The 25075-nt window shown below is 43.5% G+C and overlaps 1 protein-coding gene across 2 annotated transcripts in view; it reads left to right on the forward strand.

The window, feature by feature from the left end:
* KIF19 (kinesin family member 19) overlaps positions 1-25075 on the forward strand; it is a 347663-nt gene that overhangs the window by 165140 nt on the left and 157448 nt on the right. For both annotated transcript variants that reach the window (XM_086930997.1, XM_086930998.1), the window contains exon 4: positions 21604-21691. In XM_086930997.1, coding sequence (XP_086787123.1) covers positions 21604-21691 — 88 coding nt within the window. The remainder of the gene's footprint in view (positions 1-21603; positions 21692-25075) is intronic.

The raw sequence follows: 25075 nt of genomic DNA on the forward strand, positions 1-25075 counted from the left end.
AAGTCTAGATGCACAAATAGTCCGTGCACAGATATTAATAAACTTAAAGTTATTGATTCTTCATCATTGTTATTCCCTCTAACCAGTGAGCCACACCACTCCACACCAGTGAGCCACACTACTCCACATATGCAATGGTCCTGGTTCCCTTGGTTGTTGTCTGAAGTACACCCTTGGACCTCAGTTGGTGTATGCAGTGCTTCAGGATCATCACAGCCATATCAACACATCTGTAATTTACCTGGTTGCCAATAACGCTTTAGGAGGCCTCAGTTACCACTTTAGTTCTTCCAGATACTACCTAAATTGACACCACAGTTATCCTGAATATTTTTGTGTTTCTTAGGTTGGATACCTCATTTGATGCCTGCAGTGCTCCACGTTACCCTGTTTGGCTCCTGCTGTGCTGCAAATAAAAAATTCAGTTTTCATTGCATTGCTGTAGGATACTTTGGTTAGTATTGTCCCTGCTTCTTCAACACTTCTGCAGTGCTTCTGGATGCATCAGTAGGGGGCTGTTGTGGCCCTGGAAGTTCTGGTTAGAGTCTGTAGTGCTTTTGAATCTGTCATCTGTCAGTTGGTAAGCCCCGGAAATGGTCCCAGGATGCTTGTTTCTGGTCCAGGGAGGACTTGACCTGGCAGTTCGGGCTCAACTGTTCCCATGAGAAGCAGGGCCAAGACGGATTTGCATATGGCTGGGTGGAAACTGAGTGGCATAGTGAGCAAAAGAACAATGGATTAAACCTAGGTCTCTTGACTGTGGGTGAGTGTATGAAAAGTTTCAGCACTCTGGCCATCATCTTGTTGTGTTTGCTATGTTTGCCCTAAGTGGCCAAGGGTATGCCCAGACGTGGGCCCCTTGCTCACTTTGTCACTGGATTCAAGCTAGCCTGGGGGAGGAGGGGTGTTACCCCGAAACCGGTCCCAGGGTGCTTGTCTCTGGTCCATGGAGGACCTGGTTTAGTTCGGGTTGGACTGTTCCTAAGAGGAGCAGGGTCAAGACTGATTTGCATATGGCTGGGGCCAAACGGCAGTAGCATAGTGAGCAAAAGAACAATGGATTAAACCCAGATCTCTTGACTGGGGGTAAGTAGATGAAAAGTTTCAGCGCTCCATTCATCATCTTGTTGTGTTTGCTGAGTCAGTAAAAATACACACAATTACATCAAATTGTGCTTGCAGTGATCCAGGATGCCCTACATGTCACTTGCAGTGCTCCTGCACTGCCCCTGGATACTGACTTGATATCCTCACGACCAGAGTAGTTTTCCCAGATACCTCACTTGACTCTGGGTGCTGTTGAATATATCTGCGATGCTAGTAGACCTCCAGATTCCTGTGTTGGTGCTGCACTGCTCTCTCGTGTGCCATCTTACCCCACAGTACTCTTAGATGCCTCAGTTTTGTGCGTGCAGTCTGCAGTCCTTGTGTACGCCCCTGTTTGTGACCGCGGAGTTGGTGGCTCGACTGTCGCTCCCTGTGGACGGGACTGGCTCTAGCAGCGTCTGAGCTCTTTCTGCAGGTAGATACTTCATTTCAATATTTCCAGGAACTCTTTACCCTATGGACTCCGTCTCCAATCCTGTTGCTATTGTTGTCGCTACACATACACTTCGGTGCCTCCCTCAGCCCTCATATTCATGCGATATGTTCACGCCACAGTGAGATGGATCATGTGGCATTTTTCCCATCCCTGGATCAGCTGCTATTCCATCACACACTGGGACCCGCGGTTTCCAGAGGGTTGGGCACTGCTCCGTATTCCCAGTAGTAAAATATCGGATTATATGTCATAATGCTCATCGTTATCGTCAGAAAACATTATTATGTTGTTCTTCATTTCTCCCCTGGCTCCCAAAGGTAAATAATAGGAATCCGTGTAATAGGTTCTTACTTACGTGCATCTGTAAGTGACAGCAAACTCACTCAGAGGTTCCTTCCACCATGTTTGGGATAAATTACCACCAATTACTATACGTGATTAGAATGAAGCAAGTCACTGGGAGTTCAGTCACTGCCTAATGTTCCGGAACCACGAGACAAGGGCGTTTATGTCAATTCCGAGCACCAAGGCAACTTGCAGTGGTCTCATGTTCCACACACAAGGGCCGTTTATTCTTTTATTCAGTGTCAAATCAACTGCTGGCTTAACCATCACAAGGTGCACAAAATGCAATTAATTATAAAAACGATATATACCATTTAAACACAAAACATGATGAAAGTCTGGTTCAGATTCCCCCAGTCAGCATTAAAATGTAAATGTAAATGTGTGTATACTTGTAAAGCGCACTATCATAGAAGGTATCTTGGCACTGTATACCGCTGTGGAACCCTTCCTGGCTTTACTTGTGAGAGGCCCTTTACTGGGCATCTCCAAGGTGAGGCCAGGCATCCTAGCGCTTTCGGGGCCGTTGTGGAAATTAAGCAAGCTATTGCCCAGAGTTGCAGAGTGGGACCCATGATTAGAGTAGGCACCTAGGCGAGAACTATCGAGTCTGTGGACATTGAGCCCAAGACCCTGCCGCGTCATGAATTGATCCCTGGGACCCTGAGCCAGATCTCTGCCTCAGGATCTGCCGCTCTAATCGGTGAGCCACACTTCTCTAAAACAAGTACGTATGTCCTCAATAAGGCCTTGTAAGCCCCGTGAAGTTCAGCCTGCCATAATTAAAGGTGCCACCCACATTGAAGGGATTTTTCACTCAAAGTACTGCCGCCGACGCTTGCGGAATGGAGCTGTATTCTTCTATTTTTAACAAACAAGTCCCTTTGCACCCTGAAATCAAGGGTTTGTTGCCGAAAAAAACAATAATAAATGTCCCTTACATACAGGGAATGTTCTCTTATCAGGTGGGTACCTTGTTGTTTTTCCTGCCCTGGACTGACTTACAGTGTCACTCTGTCCAGCAGCACGAAACATTAGCTTCGGAAGCCCTGGCATAAATCAGTTGGGCCTTTCACCACCTCGAGGAAGACGGTTCTCCGGAGAATGGCCCCAGCAAGTAGTTGTAGGAAAGACTGTAGCCTAGATGCCAACCTGGCTAGGCGAGCCGATAAAGTTCGACCTCCACCTGGTGCCATCATGTAAATGAGAGGCTTATGGTCCGTCTTAATGATGAATTTTGTCCCCCACAAAAATGTTTTAAAATGTTCGGCTGCCCAAACTGACGCCAATAACTCTCTTTCAATAACTGAATAGTGTTTTTCAGCATCCCTCAGAGCCCTTGAAGCATAAGCGATTATCCATTCTTTTCCACAGTCATTCTGCATGAGCACAGCTCCTAACCCTGTGCTACTTGCATCTACCATGATGTTACACTTTTTCCCAATAACAAAAGGTCTTAAACAGGGTGCATTCACAACAAACGCTTTAAGGTTCTGAAATGCCTCCGTCATTACATCAGACCATAAAAACCTTGCGTTCTTCTTTAGGAGTGGTCTAAAAGAATCAACTTTGGAAGAAAAATTTGGGATAAATTTGGCATAAAATTCTATTAATCCTAAGAAGGCTACCAATTGTTCTTTTGAAACAGGGACCGGGGCTTTAATGATGCTCTCTATGTGTTTTTGCTTAGGTCTGATCCCAGAACCACTTATGGAATGTCCCAAATATTCAACTTCTTTTTCTCTTATTTTACACTTATCAAGGCGAAGAGTAAGACCTTTAGAGGACAAGGCGGAAATAACATTCCTTAAATTAATATCATGCTCCTCTATATTTTTTCCAAATACAAGAATATCATCTTGAAAGGCGATTGCCCCTGTCAACCCTTCAAGTGTCTCTTTCATCAGTCTTTGGAAGACGGAAGCGGCACTAGCCAATCCAAAAGGCATGCGTTTGTATCTAAAGAGGCCTTCTGGCGTAATAAAAGCCGTCAGATTTTTGGAATCATCATCTAGAACGACTTGATGATAGGCGCTTGCCAAATCTATACATGAGAAAATCACAGCACCTCCTAATGTTGAAACCATCTCATGCAAATTTGGCAAGGGATGCGCGTCTACCCAAATAGAGTTATTTAAACTGCGAAGATCAACACAGAGTCTCAGTTCGCCGTTGGATTTGACCGAAATAACGATCGGGGAAACCCACGGGCAGGACTCAATGGGCTCGATGATATCCTTGTCACACAAGTCTTTGAGAAGAACTTTAAGTTTATCTCTGTAGGTAAGAGGGACGTTCCTGACTCTGTGCCGAACAGGAACAACACCATCGTTGAGTTTAATAGTGTGTTTAAAACCCAAAAACTGACCGAGTTTCCCGCTGAAAACATCAGGGAACTCAGATTTCAGATTATCAAGCATGAGATTACGATCAGGATCATTGGTGTTAGCAACAGAGTAAACAGGAGGATTAGCTCTAGGGTCTATCTTAATGCCCAATTGATCCTGGTGTGGCCATCCTAACAGAGGCTGCCCAGACTTAGCGACATATATTTTACCATATGTGGATTCACCCGAAAAGGTGATTTTTCCCCAAAAGTAACCTACTAATTCAATCCTGTGTCCGGTATAACCCCCTGGGGAAATGTCGGACTCAAGTAAAATCTTGTTGGGCCAATTTTTTTTTACAACATCTAAACCCAATAATGTATACCATGCACAGGTGTCCACAAAAATGTTAATTGTCTTTCCCTCTATAATCACATCACAAGATGGGAATTTACTTACACCTTCACTACCACAAATATTAATGACCGTATTGATATCATTTTCATTGGAGTCATAGTCATCAAAATCTTGAACAATGTTAACTTTTTTGGTAGTGGATTTACAAAACTTTGTTAAATGCCCTTTCTTATTGCATTTCATACACATTTTATCAAGGGCAGGACAAACTTTAGAATTTGCTAAATGATTTGAACTTCCACATCTGAAACAAATCCACTGAGTGTTGCTCTTCTTATCACTTTTAGTGTATTTAAATTTTGAGTCACTCTTATTACTAGCAAAGTCATTTCTAGAAGTAAACGGTTTCCTGAATTTCTCTCCTTCTTTGGAAACGCTAAAAACATCTCCTTTTTCACTCCCTCTTATCTCCTTTACAAATTTCTCGGAATGTTCAATCGACCTGGCAATGTCAATGGCTGCATTTAGAGACATATCCGAGGTTGTCCAAAGTCTTTCCTGGACCTTTTTATTATTCGTTCTCATCAGTATTTGGTCTCTTAATACCTGTTCATAGGTTATGTGTTCAAAATCACACGTTACGGCAAGAGATCTGAGAGACGATACAAAATCATCAATCGGTTCATCTGCAGATTGTTTGCGAGAATAGAAAATAAATCTCTCCATAACAATGTTCTTTTTCTTTCCAAATCTGATTTTTAATTGTTCAGCTGCACATTCATACACATCTTTTTCTCCAGGATTAGTTAAAGCTGGAAGAGTAACGAATTCTTTTAATCCAATTCCCCCAAGGCAATGTTTTAAGAGAGATAATTTCCTCTCAGGTTCACATTCAGTGCCATCCATGACCTCAACATAGGCTAGGAAAACAGGTTCCCATATTTCCCACTCCATGGGGGGGGGTCACCTTTATTAGCCAAAAACGAAGGGGGGGGAACAATTCCACTCATGTCCAAAGTGGTTGATGTAAACCAATTATATTGATGTGTAAGAAAAAATGAAAATCAGAAACAAGAGTACTTTAAAATATAAAGCTGGTTGAAATAATACCTTTAAATGAGGTCGAGTTGAGAGACCATCGTGTAGGATAAGTTCCAGGAAGCAAGGCGGTTTTAAAAATAAAGAAAACGGTGAAAAAGAAACAATCCGATGAAAATTACCAACTCAAGATGGCCGCCGTGGAAATTGCTTTCTCTTTAAAGGAAAATGGTCTTGTTTTGACAGCGTATGACGTGGAGTCACTTCTCACGTAGTTCGCGCATGCGCGCGTGCATATGCGCGTGCAGTCTGAAGCTCGAGCAAGAAGGCAGAAACTCGCGCTGGGAACTCGCGCTTGATACAACTCTTGAAAGCTTGAAAACGGAGTTAAATGGATTTAAATACCTCCGAAATGGAAGAGCGAGTCATCGGAGTTGCTGCGAGAGTCCGCTTGAGTCGCTGTAGACATCTGCCGATTCAGTAAGTCAGGAAAAAAAATTGAAATAAAAATTATCCTTTTTTTTGTTTAAATGTTGACGGAATCTTCTGTAAAATGAAGAAAAGAGTCCTTTTTCCCTCGTCGCCAGTGTAGGAAAGACTGGAGGACTCAAGGAGTTAGATGCAGCAGGAGTTTATTGGAAACACGTCTCAGCAAGTCCCGTGTATCAGTTTACAATGACATAGTTCCAAACACAGATCTCAACATACACATTCAAAAGATGCAGTCAAAGGCATGTGCACAACAGCCAGAGACTGCCACGAGATGTCACAGGGAAAGCCACGTGCCATCTCGTGGTCATAGATAATAAACAGTAAGTGCAGTATACAACAGTAGTTTTAGAAGCCAGACCCAGCTGAGGCTTGGCTGTCGGAAACTAAGCCGTTTTCACACTGCTAGTTGAAATGGGGAACCAAGTGGTGGGTTGTTGGAAAGTTTGCGGATGATTAGCAGGTGTCCTGTTACTGCACAGCTCCAAATGAGGCCTGTAATCATGAGTCGATAAACAATAAATATTTTTGTAATATGTGACCAAGCTCGCTACACAAAATTCTCCTTCCCTGTCACGTGGTAAACTGGAAAACAAAAATAACTATGGAGATATTATAGAAAAACAGTGCAGCTACGTCATTCATTTTGTCTCCAAAATGTTCTAGGCGCTTAGAGCATACGAGAGTTACTGCAGATTTTTGTTTTCCTTGGCACCCTAAGGTGCATAATAGATGATGGAGGTCTCTAGAAATATGTTTGTGCTAACTTAGTTAAACAGAACTCTTTGGAAACCAAACACACTCAAACATTGATGTCAAAGGTCATGAACCACTTGGGTTAACCCGGGAATGCTGCTAAAATCGTATTGTATTTGCATCAGACCTTCACTTTTATGGTATTATTTTATTTGAAAGGCTTAGTAAGCTACATTCTCTGAGGATCCGTGTGTTTACTCCCATGCAAGATGGGTAAGGACATCTTGTCAAACAGAAGGTACATAGCAAGCTGTTCTATGTGTGCATTATACCACTGCGCACAACATCTGTACTGGTGTAAAGAATGAGTCTGATTATTGAGCTGTAACAGGCAATTAAAACTCATACAAGTCAGATTCTGCTGGACAAAGCCATATTGAGACCTCTTTCTCTGGGCCTAGCTCATATATAATCCAGTAATCCAGTTTGGGTTGACACTTCAATTACGTTTAGGTGTTAATATTCTGAACAGAAAATTGTATTGAGTATATTCTCAAATCTGTAACTTCTTCAAAGCCTTAGGGCCTCATTTAGTGTTTGGTGTGGTGGGAGCTCTGCCATAAATTGGCAGAGAAGTCATCACACCAAACTTGTTGTTCCATTGACTCATTAAGAGTTGGGGAAACTGCTGGGCTTCCAAAGCAGAATTTCAGTTTGTGTTGCCATGAGAAACCCTTTATCATCATCTACTGGACCACATGGACAAAGTGGCTTTTGCCCGTCCTGTGTAGTGACGGGTGACCATAGTGATTCTACTATACAGGACCCCAATCAGATGCACACAAACCCCGGAAGTAAAATTTGAAAATGATTGCCTAGGAAGAGAGAGAGAAAATGTTGTTACCACAAAACAGAAGAGAAAGCCAAGCAGGCCAAGAATAATGGCCGCCAGCTCAGGACCGAAGTGTGATGATAGTGTATACACTCCACTGGCAATTGTACTTTCATCAGAAAGCTTCTTGGCAGGCAGCTGGGGATCTGACAATATGGCGAGCTTCTCAGCCAGGGAAGCAGAGGCCAGGGCCCCCAATGACATGGCAGGCTAGTGGGCACCACCCAAAGTTACCCGTTAGTGACGCACTTCCCTTTGAAGAGAAAGTACTACTGAACTTTAACTGAACCCTACTTATCCCTCCAACTCTAATGACTCACCGTGATTGGACTCTTTTAGGGTTCCCCTGCTCTTCCTCTCTTTACTTCTGGCGGGGCTACCTCCTCTTTCATATCTATGGCCACTAGACATACATCATACATACATACATCAGGTTATGTCGGTCCTTCGATATTGCATTACATTTCTTCCGACTCACATCATAACAGAAACTGAGTTTGTTACCTCAATGCTGCTGAAACTATAGAATCCTAGTAGCTCACCGGAGAGTCTATTTACCTTAGGGTCCACATCTTAGCTTTCAGCAATTTTACTGAGGAATGGGAGCTGGTTTACTGAAAACCTTTCACATCTCCAGGAGCCGGGGACATTTCTCCTGCTATGGCTGAGAGAAGCCATGGGTAACTCGAAACTATGAGCTAACACAAGAGGCTACCTGAACGAAGTTCCCTTATAGGGTTTCCCATATGGAACTGCAGACCCTGTCTCCTACCCTCTCTGGTCAGTTTCTCACCCTCACTCTTTCTTCAGTTGTGAGTATTCCCTTTAATGACTCAAACTCTAATTTTTCTACAGCCGCATCTCCAGCATTCCAATGATGACATCACAAGTGCATCAGCTTGGGTTAGCACTGGAACAGTCTGCAACTTAATGCTCCAGTGATTGCTGTACTAGATTACATGGCATGTCAGCATTAGTACTGATGAAGCAGTGATTCCCATGTAAACTTTATATTTGTTGTTCTCCTTAGTGATATAAGAGACTGACCCTAGGAAATTATGGGAAGAAGAGCTGAAAAGATGTTGTCAAACAGTGAACTTTACAGCACAGTTCTGTTATGTTAATGAGTATTTGTAAAAGCGCACTGTCACCATGAGTTTCCTGGCGCTGGTAGGAACACTGAAGCTGAACAGAGGGATTTTAGTGGGGATGTGAAAACAACAGAGTTTTTAGGGGCTTCCTGAATAATACAAGAGAATGTGAGGATTTGAGTGAGAGCGGGAAGGAGTTCCATAATTTGGGGGCCAGATGGGAAAAGCTGCGGCCACCTAATTTAGTGAGTTTGAACCGGGGAGTAACTAAGAGCTGGAGATGAGTAGACCTCAGAGTTCGGGAGGGGCAGTAGGGAGTAACCAGGGACTTCAAGAAAGCGGGAGAGGGACCAGTCAAGGCTTTGAAGACCAGGCAGCCAACCTTAAAGGCAATTCTTTCGTTGACTGGTAGCCAATGTAGTTGATGTAGTAAAGGTTTGGCCGACTGCCATCTGGGGATTTTAAACGCCAGTCTGGCAGCCTGGTTTTGAATAATCTGTAGCCTAGACAGCAAGGATTTAGAGAGTCCGAGGTACAAAGAATTAGAAAAATCCAGACGGGACAGCACCAATGCTATTAAAACTTGTAGTAGAGCTTCAGGGGTCAGTAGGTGGGCGGCTTTCCGAATCCTGTGCAGTTGGAACATGCAGGAAGATGTTACAGCGCTCACCTGAGCCTTGAGAGTGAGCTCCGTGTCAATTATGACGCAGAGACTCTTTACACAGCTGGCAAGGGAAGGGGATGAGCCAAGCTCAGATGGCCAAAATTGCGGGCCCCAATGGGAAGCGCTTCTCCCAGGAAGGAGGAGCTCAGTTTTCCCAGGCTTGAGCTTTAGCTGATTTTGGTTCATCCACTGCTGGATGTGCAACATGACCGCCTTGAAGTTGGTGATGGCGTCAGGGGAAGAAAGGGGGAAAATAATTTGTAAATCGTCCGCATAATTAAATACGGTGACATCCCAGCTGCCTAGGGAGTGGATAAGAGGCTGAAGGTACAAATTAAAAAGGAGAGGGGAAAGGGAAGAACCCTGAGGAACCCCACAGGATAAGGGTGCACTGGTGGCGCAAAAGGGGCCCAGACTAACTGCTTGGGATCTGCCCTCCAGGAAGGATTTAACCCAGGACAACGCAGGCCCACGGACTCCGGCGGACTCGACACGGTGGAGTAAGATGTTATGGTCCACCGTGTCGAATGCCGCCGACAAATCCAATAGGACCAGTGCCTTGGGGCGGCCTCTGTCAGCATTGCATCTGAGGTTGTCCAGCACGGCAAGGAGCACAGCCTCGGTGGAATGGGCTGGTCTAAAGCCGGCCTGGTTCGGTTCTAAGAAGTTGGACTCCTCGATGAATTGCGAGAGGCAGGTGGTCACGTGTGCCTCCAAGATTTTTGACAGGTAGGGCAGGAGAGAGATGGGCCGGTAGTTAGTTCTCAAAATGATTTGGTCAAAAACGTATATGTTTTACTAACAGTTCATATGTTTATGAGTTATTCAGACACTTCAGTACAAGCTACAATAACTCACAGCAGTTTTCTCCATAGCAGTAAATGATATACCTATAAGAAACCTTTGTGCCTGGAACAAAGAACTGAATGCTTAAGCAACTTACTGTGCCGCAGGAGAGACAGTACCTCATGGGTTAAGAAAGCACTCTTTGTAGAGTATAGAGTAATATCTTCAGTGGTGGGTAGATTTTGAGGAGTCAGGCATGTTGTTAAATAAAAATCAATTTCATAAAGGATTTACCAGGAAATTACAGATGTTCACGTGTTAGCAGTTTGTATCAACTCCCAGCTATTTGTACTCAGGTGACTGAGTGGTCCAGTTGACTGAATATGCAGTTTTGCCTCCACTTCCCAATGAATTATGGCGATGATTCATTCTTCCAAACATATAATGTGAACTATGCTCCAATGCACTCTTTTCCTGGCTCTAGAAACATACTTAAACCAGGACTCTTCAACTGAACCAAGAGTAATGAAGGGCAGTGTTTTGCTGCAGGACAGATGGGTGTGTGTATTTTTTCGTAAGGGATCTTCAGAAGATCTGCATATGGCTATGCTCAAAAAGGCATATTTAATGCAAATTTAGGAGAGGAACAGCAGGTGCCAGCAAGGAGACAACAGTGTTCAGAATCTGAATGTTGGAAATGTGCCCTTTCTGCAGTGTCACCCAGTATGATTTTTCCCCTTTTTCCTGAACCCTGTTTTTGCTGGCTATAAAAACTCTTTGCACTTTATTCCTGCTAACCAGGGATAAAGTGCATGTGGTCCTCCTTTCAACGTGGTAACATTGGAATACACCTGATGTAAAACATGTCTCAGGCCTGCCAGTGCAGCATGGCTTTGCAGTTTTAAAACTGCAAATTCGCCCTTTCAAATTAACCCATTTTGTCAGGCCTAAACCTTCCTTTTAAATTATTTAATAATTTATAGGTCACCCCTAAGTATGTCTTACTGCACATAAGGCAGGGTGCATGGTATTTAAAAGTAGGACATGTAAAAGCTTAATGTTAAACATGTGGTTGTAGTGAAAAACCCTAAAAGCTATTTTCAGTATAGCACGGCTGGTTATTCCATAAGAAAATACTAGGATGCAATGTTAAATTATAAAAGAGTACCCAGGAAGGTGACTATCTAGAGAAACCACTATTTTAATAGTGATTAACATCTAATTCGATAGTGAAGTCAGATGTTTTTCTCAAGTATTGCACAAAAACAACTTTTGAAAAGTTCCTACCTGAAGAGTCCCTCGAATATATTTCTGCATTTTGCTGTCCAGCTTCTGCCAGCCAGTAATTAGCAATTGAATGTTGTTTGATTTTACTCCCATGAACAAGCAATTGGCTGACCTAAATGAGCATAGATGGCCCATCTGAACCTAACAGCATATGGAGTGGAGGATGGAAGGATCCTTTTTGACATTAAAATGTCAAGTCCTGCTTAATGTCACACTCTGCTTGATAGGTCTGCTAGGGATTTTAATATACAACAACAGCAAGGTGATGGATGGAAGGAATGCTGGAATGAATCTCAGCCACTGTTAATCCCTTGGACTGCACTCCAGTGCCTCATTTTTCACCCACCAGACCACCTCAGTTTGGACCTATCCATATGCATTTCAGTCTTGATACTGCTCCAATAGGAACAGTACTACCTTAACTGCCAAGCCAGGTCCTCCTCGAACCGAAAAACAACCAACTCAAGACCGGTTTCACCCCGATGGGGGTCTTCAATCGGGTGTAGCTTGGTTCCAATGGTACAGTGAGCACGGGGACCACATTTGTACAAACCTGTTGCACTGAGGGTGGCAACTGCAACAACAACAAAGTGATGGGTGGAATGCTTGAATTAATCTCAACCAATGGCAACCACTCAGGCCTTTCAGGCTGGACTGTTCCCATTGGAGCAGGGTCAAGACTGATTTGCATATGGTTGAGTTCAACCTGAGGTGACAGGGCCCTTCTTTATTCCCCCCAGCCAGTCATGCTCAAATCACAGTGTGCTTCTTTTTAACATTACATGCTCACAGCCTGGTCGACTGATCTACTGGGTTTACATTTAACATTTGGGGTGCATTTCAAAGGGTGAAGGCAGGATGCCAAAACATTCTTGAGCATCCCATGTCTGTTTGCTGAAAACACAGCTTTGTTCTACCAGGCCTTTGTCTCTGAAGTTGTTGTGGGTTCAAGGACTGCCACAAACAACATTTCTGTGTTATATGTGGGTGGGCACCAGGATTACGATACCCCGCTTCCCACACACACCACCACCCTCGTCCCTCAGGGAGCCCATTTAGTGTGCAGAAGACTTCAGTCATCTTGAAAATGTCCAAAGTGGGTAAGGGTAGCCCCTGAAACCGTTACCCAATTCGTTATGGCATCCATAGGTGTCATTACCATTCGCTACTTCATGTCAGACATAAATGTGGCGTCTCTAGCCACCCTTCAGAACACTCCTGGACTTGTGGAACATCAGAAGGGGGTTGAACCTGCTGTCTCCGACCCAAGAACAGCCTTGAAGACTGGACCTGTTCTCTTTCTTGGATCTAGGACAAAAAAATGACCCCAATGGTCATAAGGCTGGCTCCTGTTGAAGGTACAGGGACATACCAAGCTACAAGAGGTCTTTACCTGCAACTGACCAGTGGTGACTGGACCTGGACTGGACTCTCTGGTTGGCCTCTTCCTGTCACCCAGTAAGCTGTCTGTCACCCAGTAAGTCTCTAATGCCCACATGCATCAACATCAATTGCATTCGCAAACGGTGCGAATCGCAATTTCCGGCCGTTTGCGAATGCAATTGACTAATTTTGAATGCGTCATGCATTTTGCAATTTTAGGAATCGCAACCATGTAAATTCACATTCAAAAGTGAATTTATAGAGGTCGAGTGGGAGTTTTTGCAGTATTGATTCTTTGTTTTTTCCCCCTTACTCCCAGACCTTGAGACCTTGAGACTTATTTTGAGGGGTGTGCCTTTCTCATTCAGTCAGTATCCAGCAAAAGTGACACTTTAGTGACCCTCAGCCAACATTTGCAGGTAGGACTCATTTTACATTACATCTACCTTAAGAGGACGTCTAAGCAAATTAATGGTACAAATTATTAATAGATGCCGGTGGCTGGGCGAGAGGTCAGCCTGGCCCTGGTCCTTGTGTCAGGATCCATTACTGCTTTCTGCTGAGCCCAGACTCCCTCAAGACTCATCCAGGTGAGGAGTGAAATTTCAGCCCTGGATTTGCATTTGTTCCGTGTGACAACTCTGCTCACCTGATCTAAAAGCGGCGCAGGGCACTGGCTGCATGACCTGCTTCATTCTCTTCAGATCTTCGTGGGCACTCGCTTTGCCTGTTTAAAGAGAAGCACCTAATGCGCTTCTCTATGCCTTCGTTTATGTCATGAAATGCCATATATGTTACAGAATGTTGTTCTGTATTAATGTTCACAATGCGGTACCTATGTAACTCCTATGTCACCCAAGAACATTTTTGCTCCATTCTTTTCCTCTCCTTCTTCCTTCAATTGTCCTGTTCTTTTTTCTTCCTTTTGCCCTATGTCATATGCATTATTCCTATGTCATTCTTTCCTTTCCTAAAACTTCTCACTCTAGCCACCTTTTTTACTCCTCCATACCTGTATGTTTGTTTTCCCCTCATCCGCTTGTGTGCTTTCTGCCCATTTCCTCTTCTCTTTCCACACCCCTTTAATTCTTTAAAACTCGCTATCCTTCTTGTTCATTTTTCATCATTTATCCATTGAATCCTCATTCCAAATAGTTTTGTATTTTCCTCATAAATCTTCCATACATGATCTTTTCTCAATTGCATTAATTTCCTCTTTTGCTTTCTTTCTCTCTCTCCATTTTCTATTTGCCCCTTCCGTTTTCTTTTCTCTTCCTCTCAATCGTGGCCTTTTCCTTTTGGGTTCCCTACTCTTCTCCCCCACCCTTCTCCCCTCCACTTCACTCCATTTCCTTGCTTTTCCTGTTTTAATCCATTGTTTATTATCTCTATGTAACCTCATCTAATAATAAATTCTGCACTACATTGTTCACTATCGCATAAGACGGGAATTTACATGAACATACATACAGCCATTCATTACATATTTTATTACAATTCTGCCGAGTATCTTTTTCAGTGAGCTTTCTCTTCAATGAAGGAAAAAAGTGACAATCGTATTCAGCAGCATTCAACACAATAAACGACTCTCTTAAATGAGAAGGTTCATCCTGTTTAGGCTGTATAGAAGAATTGGCTCGCTTGGCTTTGCTAATGCTTGTTTGGACTAACGTGGGTGAAGTATGATGGATTTTCCGTGTAAACCAATCTTGTTGACTGGCTGGCTGTGTGTGGCTGTTCCTGGGTGAGTCCATCTCTAAAAGTTATAATATGCACAAACATGCTATTTTTAGGAGTATTCAACACGTGTGCAGGTAGTTTGCTGCCATGAACAATGGATGATCATTTATAACATACAAGAGCAGAAGTACACACCTTTTCTGGTTTCTGCATTGAAAGAACGCACGGCATTGACTTTGTCCATATTTCCCCTGTAGGGAAGAAATGTCAATTTCAGTGAAAATGCATTTCTACGTCAAATTGGCTCATGCAAAAATGTACATCTGTTAAATGTCTATAGGTATCTGAACTCTCATGACTAGCTATACCTTGCCTCGTATTTCTGCAATTCTTTTAAAGTCCCCAAAAAGGTATTCATTTACTAGAAATATACGACTGATTCTACTAGAGTACATTTACAAAGTTTTTCAACAGTTTGGGGCACATAGATGGTTTGGGTAAAAGATGAAATACATTCTGTTTTTCTATGGATTATTTTATATGCTTTCTATCTCCCACGTTTCTACTCACACCTACTCTTTTGCTCCTCTTCCCCTCCTTTCTAACTTTTTTACTTTGCTATTTCTGTCTATTCCCTTTAATGTACTATTTTCTGCAGTCTTAATCCCTTCTCTCTCCTTCTCAGACACTCTCGTCCTCCTTTTACAGAGGTCAAAGCAAAGCGAGATTTTACAGTAATTGCTGTGCCTAATTTGAGCGGGTGGTTGCAGGTGGGGTCCACTGGTATGCATTTTTGGGGATACACTTATTTTTTCTCATCAGACATTCACCCCCTCAAAGAGAGCCAAAGACAGAAGGTGAGAAGAAGAATGTAAGAAAAAGATGGCAAAAAAGTGACAAAGGGAGAAAGGAAGGAGGAGAAATAATCTCGAAGAGTGAGATAAAGAGACAGGGAGTGTCTGGTGGTGGATTAAAGAGGTCTGAGTAGGAAGCCTTGGTATTCGTAGCCCTGGCCGTGAACTATGGAGCAACACTTTGGGCCCCAGCACTTCTTGTTTTACAAATTAAGCACTGATTGAAATTGAGTTCTCCCATTACATAGTTCCACTACCTTTTGCAACTCTTTGCATATCTCCAGTACTTTTCTTTTTTATGTTTGTCTCTTTTTTAACTTTACAATCAGGCTTTATAATCTTTCTGGAGCAAATTATTTTACTTGTGTCCTACTGTTCTGGAAGGCAGCTAAACTCGAACTCATTTAGGTCAAAGACAAACACGTCTGCCCGACCACACCCTCTCGTTGTCTGCCCACTCCCTTTATTGACCCCTCGCACGCTCTGAACCCCAAACTACATGTGCTTCTCCATTCTCACCCAGCATCATACCCTACCAGTCACAATTCAATTTTTTTTACATCTTTTCTTGTGTTCGCTCTCTTTGTTTCCGTCTCCGTTCCAGTACTGCCATTAAATGGGATCTCAAGGGAACCGCACTGCTGTAGTGCCCGGAAGCAGACTATAGGCCGAGGGTGCAGGAAACCAGTGACATTAACCTTAGTCTCCCTCAGTGGGATGCTAATTGTTCCCATGGAGACGCATAGCAACAAGTAGGACCGTGGAGCATATGCACGTGTTGTGCCTTGTTGAGCGAAGCCTGAAGACTGCAAAGAGGACTTGGGAAGTATATCTGTGGTTCCTACCCCAATGTACACACTACCTCAGTTCAGTCAGTAATTCCTTATGTCGTAATGTCCTGTCTGTCATATGGCCGTTGGGGTCATTATTGACATAGCTAAGTTAGCATGAGCTCTGCTGCCATGATGCTGCTGTTGCACACAATACTACATTACTTTATTTTGCAAGTCTCTGTTTGTGTCTTTCAAATGAGAACTGTCTGCTTTCTGTGTTCTCTGCCTGTTCCTGAAGTTTAGTCTGAACACAGAGTGCAAAGTCGATAAACAAGGCCCCTTGTTATTTTGTTCTGGTCAGTCCATAGCACTTAGACAAAACATGCTTCGCATCTGCGGCTGCTGGAAACTCATGCTTTGAAGTTACAGGATTGTATGTTGGTTTAACACACACTTAGGGCCAGATGTAGGTAATTCCTATTTACCTACTCTTAAATACCGAATCATACCGAATCGGTATTTAAGAGTAGGTAAATAGGAAGGGGGCAGATGTAGCTAATTCTTATTTTAGAATTACCGAATCGGTATGATTCGGTATTTACCGATTCGGTAAATACCGAATCGGTATTGCCCATTGATTCCTATGGGCCTTGAAGCCCCTAGGAATCAATGGGAAATACCGATTCGGAATTTACCGAATCAGTAAATACCGAATCCTGCAAAGGTACAGGGGGTGTCACTTTGACACCCTCTAGCACCCAAAGTCCAGGCTTGTGTGACATGTGGCACACATACATGCCCTAAGGGCATGTCTGTGTGTCACATGGCACAGGTGTGCATGCACAGATGTGCATGCACACCTGAATTCTGTATTTTACCACACAATAGGATTGTGTGGTAAAATGCCGACTCTTAAGGGCCTGTGGCACTCTTAGGAGTGTCAGCTACATATGGATTTACCGATTTGGTAAATATTCTGATTCGGTATTTTACTGAATAGGTATATTTAACGAATCGGTAATATTACCGATTTGGTTGACCCCCTACATCTGAAAAGCCTAATACCGGTCGGAAACGGCCGAAATCGGCCGTTTCCAACCGGTATTAGGGCTCCTACATCTGGCCCTTGGAGAGGGACCTTTCCAGGGAGATGAGCTGTGCTGTTCCTATGATGTAAAACTACACTCTAGGCACTAATGTATGGGGTCTGCTGACAAAGCCCAGAGACCTACCTTCATATAATTGAATGTAATCTTTCCAAGGGGAGGGTGGTTAGGCCTTATAGTCCTTTATCCACTATCTGTATACAATGACATCCCCTTTCATAAGCTATGGACTTGCTACCATGTTAACTGTTTTAGGTTTATGCGTTTTGCTGCTGGTAGTGGCTTGTATACTGCATTATAGAGCACTATAGTTAAAATAAACATTTTGAACTATAACAGTGACTGTGTCTTTTCTTGTTGTGGACAAGTATGAGTGAGTGAGCGAAAGGGTACGTCTTGCTACCGCGATTCCTGAGAGAGTCAGGAGTGTTGTGCTTGAGTGTTGTCAAATCATTTATAGCTTCGTGATTATGTAGGAGAACAAATGAGACACTATAGCTAGTCGGTTCTGGGATTTTGGGTACTGAGGTGGTAGGAAGTCTTAGCCCCTACACACCGAGGTCCTGTTTTCCTGTGCATAGTTCTGTGTATGTGCAGAATCCCAGCAACAGTCCTGACGGGACAAAAGCCCCAATACATGGAAATTGAACCAAACCATATCCTGTCTCCAGACTCAACAGTCCAGAAGGAAAAACACAGATTCACCCTGTCACTTCACGAGTCAGCTTAGAGATAAGCTAAGATATAAATGATTTTTCTTTCTCAAGTTCCTACAAAGAATCTGTCTATCTCCTGAGAAAAAGTGAATAAAATGGGAGCTCAACCATAGTAGGAAAATAACTAGAGACAGCAAGATGTGTTTGTTTCCTGTGTTTATGACAGCTGATAAAAAAAGAATGTGAATGCTCAGAACATTTTATATGTAATTATTCTGAGTTCAACAAAGAAAACCACGTCCTGGACACCTTCGGATTCAGTTTCCGAAGCAACCACAGCACCGAGACTGCACTCCTCACTGCTACCAACATCCGCTCCAACATCAATAGGGGCAAAAGCACTGCCCTCATCCTACTGGACCTCTCGGCCGCCTTCTACACCATTTCCCACCGCACCCTAATCATGAGACTCCATGACACCGGCAAGTTCCACTTCTTCCTAACCGGCCTAACACAGTGAGTCAGACTACCCCCGTTCCTCTCAGGACCTACAGAGATCAGCTGTAAGTACCCCAGGGCTCCTCTCTGAGTCCCACCCTCTTCAACATTTATGTGCCTCCCCTCGCAGCCATCGTCAAAAGCCACGGACTCAACATCGTCTCCTACTCCGAAGACACCTAGGTGATCATATACCTCACCAACGAACCCACAGCTGCCAGAACAAATGTTCACAAGGGAATGAAGGCAGTTGCTACCTAGATGCAAGACAGCTGCCTCAAGCTCAACTCGGACAAAACCGAAGTACTCATCCTGGGTCTCACCCCCTCAGCCTAGGATGACCCCTTTGGCTCACTGCACTAGAAATCCCTCGCACCCCTACGTACCATGCATGCAACCTTGGCATTATACTAGCCTCCTCGCTCTTAATGAACTGCAAAATCAACGCAGTATCCTCATTCTGCTTCCATACGCTACACCTGCTTTGAAAGACATTCCGATGTCTCCCCACAGAATCCAGAAAGACTGTCACCCATGTACTCATTACCAGTAGACTGGACTACAGCAATGCATTCTATGCCGGCGTCCACTACACTGGCTCCCGATCAACAAGAGAACCACCTTCAAACTCCTCACACATGCCTACAAGGCCCTCCATGATGCAGGACCAGAATACCTGAACCACCACCTCGATTTCCACACACCTGTCAGACAACTCCGCTCTGCCTAACTTATCCTGACCTCCATCCTACGCATCCACAAGACCAGAACCCGAGGCAGATCCTTCTCTTACCTCGCAGACAAGACCTTGAACACCCTGTCACTACAGCTCCAGCAATGCACGCCATTGGCCAGGTTCAGGAAGGACCTCAAGATCTACCTCTGCGACTGAACCTCCATACCCAGATGGATTAGCAGTCCCCCTCAGCACCTTGAAACCCTCACGGGTGAGTAGCCCGCTTACAAATCCCTGGTTGATTGATTATTGGATTTGTGGCTTGCAGGTTGTACTACTGAGAAATCATGCTAAAATACTACCCTGTGCGTGCAGTGCTCTGTAACAGGCACATTACCTCTCTAATTATTCAAACTTGTGACCAACAGATTACACTCCACTCCTGCAGCAAGTGCATTAGCAAGCTGAGCTGTCATACTAGTGTTGTACCATTACCTTTGCTGTATATACTCAGATCTCTGCAGCAGGCGCCTGGACCCCTAAGGTTATGTTAAAATGTGGCCTGTTGCTATCAACAGAGCAAGTTAAGGGATCTTTTGTATAGAATTCTTGTTGTCAAAATAATACAAAGTAGATTTCTTTCCAGTTGCAGTTCTTCTCCACCTCTCCACTTTGCCTACTGCTCTTTAGCTCTCTCTGCTCTGCCCCATTTTTTCACAATCTCCCTCATTGTCTCCCTTATTCTTCCTTCGACGTCCACTGTTTGTGCTTCATGAGAACGGTTCTTAGACATTACCAGTCTGACCAGTATTGCCAAACCAGACGCTTTCATTGCAGAGGAAGACAGGAGACAGCGTAATTACAGACCTGCGGTGTCATTTTGATGGGTAAATTGGCCATTATGTATTTCATTAGAAACCCCTTGGACCTCACCCTGCGAAAAGCACTTTCAATCTCAGATAGAGAACCAGTCTTTTCACCTTTGCACAACCAGACCTTACCCTGGCAGCAGTAACTGAGGGGTGGCAAACATTTTTTTCCTAGAAAACCTTTTCAACCCAGCCTCCAAGCACTTTGCCAGGGTGTCTACTACTGAGAGCTCCTATAGAGGTGTTAAATGGGGTGATCAGCATGACAAGAGGCTGCAACACTCTTACCTAAATATTAACACCAACCACTACCTTAGAAAAAATAAAACAGCACATTTTTCATTGTATATACTCAATATCATTTAATATCACACTTTCTAATTGTCCAAGGTAACGTCTCCTTTGCTTGTTTGCTTTTTTTTTTACTTTGAGCTATTTCAAAGCTAATGCCCCCATTACATGTGAAAGAGATACATGTGATTTCCAATAGAATAGTGTTTGTGAGTGCGTGTATCTATGTTTGTTTCCCACACCGCAGGTTTAATTTGTAAATTGAGTGGTTTTATCTCTTTTGGTGAACATTATTAAAAAACTTTATTCAGGGGTCAGTTGTGTGTGTCGGTACCATTTGCACAACTTTACTGATGCCAGATGCACAACGAAACAACACTGCATTGAAACAATGTCTATTACACTTGAAATTCACCTGCTCTGGCATTTATGCTACATTTACCTCCTACCTTTGCCGTGCGCTGCTCATGACATTCTACATCCGTACAAAAGGGGGTGGTGATGGACATTCTACATGACATCACAAATGGCATCATCATGAATGTCACTGGTGGCAATCCTTATCACATTACCATTTACATCATCAATGACATCATTCATATTGCTCATGGACACTGCATCTCATAGTCCATTGGGCAAGCCTAGAACATTACCGTTCCAAATCTAGTCTTGGACACTAGCCTTGAGCCACACCCGGCGGCCACAGAAACGGCCTTGGAGTTAGACCCTATTAAGCCTTCCACATCTTGGGGAGGGCTTTTTTTGGTTAGTGCATTGTGTGGCATAGAACCCCATAAAGCACTAGTCTTTTCCTATTTTGTGACCGCTTGGAAATGGCACATCTTTGTACAATGACATTTGCACTTTTGTTTTGATTTGTGGCTGTGCTTCCTCCTAGTTATCTGTTTGGGCTTGTGGACCTGTTTCCTGCTTACCACCTGACTGGGCTTCTGGCAGTGCTTCCTTCTAGCCAATGGCCTGGTTTTGTGACCTTTTCACCTCTTAGCCACCTGCCTGGACGTGTGACCATGATTTCTCCTTACCAGCTTCATGGGCTTCTGGCTGTGCTTCCTCTTAACCAATTGCATGGGCTTGTGGCTATGCTGCCCCCTAGCCACCTACCTCTAGTTGTGGCTGTGGTTTATCCTCTAGCCACTTGCCTAGGCTTGTGGCAGTACTTCCTTCCATTAATCTTCATGTATTGAGGTTATTCCATAACATGCTCTACCTGTAATGGTTGTGCTCCCTCCCCATGCATTGCCTGTGCTAACAGCTATGCTTTCTCTTTTCTTTGGCCTGCAGGATATGGTGTATCGATTTACTACCAAGGGCCTGATCGAGGGTGTGATATCTGGCTACAATGCAACAGTCTTCGCCTATGGCCCCACAGGTTAGTTTTTTCATTCTTGTGACTTCACCTAGCGCCCCAGCTGTTCATGGTACTGCTCTCGACCTTACCCATCAACAATGATTGGAAAAAAACACAAATAAAGAATACAAAATGGTGGAGTCTGCCCTCCCACAAAACAACAAACTTTTTCCAGAGTTCAACATTGTACTTATTTGACTTTTCCCAAAAAGTGAAAATTCCAAGTGTGTGGATGCAGCAGAGATTACAGACAAAAAGAGAGTAATGCTTTTCTTCTAAATCCAAAATGACCAAGGGATGAACAAAGCAAATGGAGGAGTCTGCAGGACAAGAAGAGGAAGTTCTTACTGGATGTACAGTGCCCTCTCAGTCTCTATAACACTAACTTCCTATTTTAAACAAGCATTTGCAATGCAACAGGTCTCGCATTTACGCCAGTTTCAGCTATTGGCATTGTAAATGAAAATGGTTTTTAATTATATTTTGGTTTTTGAAACATAAATAAAACGCATTGTCATTTTCAATGCCATTAGCTTACATTTGCGTAAATGCAAGACCTATTGCATTGCAAATGCTTGTTTTTTTATAGTCATTGCCCAGAATGTGCATCCCTGGTAGGTGGCCAGCCAAGCCAAGTAACACAGGTTGGTGAGTGATACACCCAGCAGCATGTGCCATAGACAACTGACCATATGGCCTTTGCGTAGGATGGCTTTGCTCCTTCCCTCCAACTCTCTATAGGTAGATACTGCCTTGCAGACGACCTCCACACTCTAAATTTAATAATAATAAACAACAGATTTTTAAAAAGGAGGCAAACTCCATGTGTGACTCCATGTCTGGCAGTACAGCTCCGTAGTAGATTAAGGATGGTAGCTAGTGAGGGTTTGCATCCTTTAAAAAATAAATCTACAATGCGGAGGTTGTCTGCCATCAGTGAGGAGGTGCCGAACTGTTGGTCCGGGTTCCAAAGTCCCATTTGTTCATGTGATATTTTTTAAAGTTGTATATGGGCGGATACAAGTTTCTGACAGCCCAACCTCTCTTTCCCCGCATGATTATTGTGTCTAAAGCGGTCCCCAGGTTTCCTGGATCCGTGCTTTAATATTTAATGTGGTCCTAAGGCGTTTTTTATAGGCATTCTGGTATTTGTGGTCCTGTTTAAAATAAAAAACAGGTGCACATCAGAATTCCAACCAATAAATAAAAAAGGTAATGATGGAGGGGCATAAACATGGACATGGAAAACTTGAGCTGTTTCTGGTCCGGAAGAAAGGACACTTTCTGTCTAAATGTACTAATGCAAAGGCGAGCAGCGGCCTTACAATTTGCTGATATACTTTGCTAAGAGCTCCCAGGTACAATGTGGATGGAGATTGGGCAGTTGTATAAGGAAGGCAGTGCAAGTAAGTACCTGTACCATGACTACCAATCATCCTGGAGACGACTCGTAGCCCCCCGCCTGGTCATTCAGCCAACAAGAAGCATGCTGGGACTTGTATGCCTGAACTGGTCATGGAAAAATTGGAACTACAAATTCATTTATAGTTGCTGGTGATGGTTGTAAAGACAGGGCATGATAAAAGTCGGGCACACAACAGCTAGGAGAAACAGAATAATTCACATAAGAAAACAAACAGTTTTACTAAAATGCGTGTGCCCAGCAAACTGGCCATGGGATAAGAAGAGGGGGCCCCATAAAGATAAGAAAACTTTTACGCCAAAAGGAAGCTAGACAAGCCCATCCAAGTGGGTCGTCTGTAAAAGAGAACAATGTACATCATGAACACCTCTTTCCCAATGGCTGTCCACCGTTTAGCATAAGCGGCGACGCCAGCCAATGGGAAAGAGGGGCGGGGCTTAAAGCCCTCTAGTGACAGCTCCCCAAAATCATTAAATCTCGCGAGTGAGACTGCGCATGCACAGCCATCGCAGGCTCGACCTAAAAAAAGTACTTTTCTCACTAAAATATTAACCAAACGGTCCACTACGATAAAAATTCAACTCAAAAATGTATTTTCGAGTTGATTTTCTGGCCGCTTATGTTCAGAATGCTGCTGCTGTAGTTGGGCTTCTCAAAAATTAACTGAACGGTCTGCTAGGGCAAAAGTGCTTGTGTTGCCTTTCACATTGGGAAGATGCTCCTCAAGTTCGTGATGAGTTGTTTTCCTACATCTTGTAGTACGATTTCTCCCCAAACTGAAGTCTTGTTATGCAACGTGGCATTATTACGTAATCTCCATAATATGTTTTGCCAATTAAGCTGGTGAAAGTGGGAAAGGTTGAGTCTCCAACATTTGGAGGTAGGGGAAATATACCCCAGGTCTAGTTCAAGAATTAACAGAGCGTGTTCAGAGATTCCCCCAACCTTAATTGCTCGTCTATGAAGAAGGGCTATAGAAGAGTGGTTCATAAGAAAAAAATCTATTCTCAAAGAGATGCCATGTACACACAAAAGAAATGAGTATTCCCTATCTCGAGGGTGCGTGAAGCACCATAGGTCATGTAAATTATGATCCTGCATGATATCCAGCAATACTGCACTGTTCTTAGCATTAGGTCTATCAAGGAGTCCCAACCTGTCAAGAAGTGGGTTTCGCACCGAGTTTCAATTTCCTTCCATACTAATCTTGGCATTACCAAACATTTGGGCCTTATTTAGATCTTGGCTGACGGGTTACTCTGTCACAACTGTGACAAATATCCCATACGCTAAAATATAAATCCCATAGAATATAAATGGTTTTATATTTTGACGGACAGGATATCTGTCACAGTTGTGATAGAGTAACCCATCTGTCAGTCGAAATTCTAGATATAGAGGAAACGAAGAACACCCTGTCCTGGTTAGGAGCATAGAAAGAACCTAGGATCAGAACCAGGTCTATCGTTCTTGAACTTTACAAAGACACAGCGACCTAAGGGATCCGTCTATGTCATCAGAATAGTGTCTGGTACAGATTTATGAAACAGGATAGCAACTCTGCACTTCTTTGAAGATGAGTGAAACCCTGAAGTGATTCCCTCACCCTCAAAACAAGGTCTGACCGCCATCTTTGAGCCAGGGCAAGCTACACCGAACCTTGACCATGGCTTTAAATCCATTGACTGCAAAGGACCACTTCAGGCACAATCAGTACCTTTTGTGATGCTATTAAAAAAAATTGGCTAAGCCAGAGGGTCTCACATTAGGACCTACTATATTTGCAATTGTTTTAGTGATGCTGTACAGCATGGCTAAAGAGGAAACAACAAAAAGGCTCAGCCCATCATTCTGAAAGTTTGTGCACTTGGCATGTCAGTGCCTCCAAAAGAAGCAGGCGTGTTTTTGCAGCAAATCAAAAGTAGCACAAAAGCATCTTTCTCTTTATCTACATGTGGGTGGGAGAAGCAACAATGAGGAGT

This window comes from Lissotriton vulgaris, chromosome 7 (genome assembly GCF_964263255.1).
Source record: "Lissotriton vulgaris chromosome 7, aLisVul1.2, whole genome shotgun sequence".
Classification (NCBI taxonomy): domain Eukaryota; kingdom Metazoa; phylum Chordata; class Amphibia; order Caudata; family Salamandridae; genus Lissotriton; species Lissotriton vulgaris.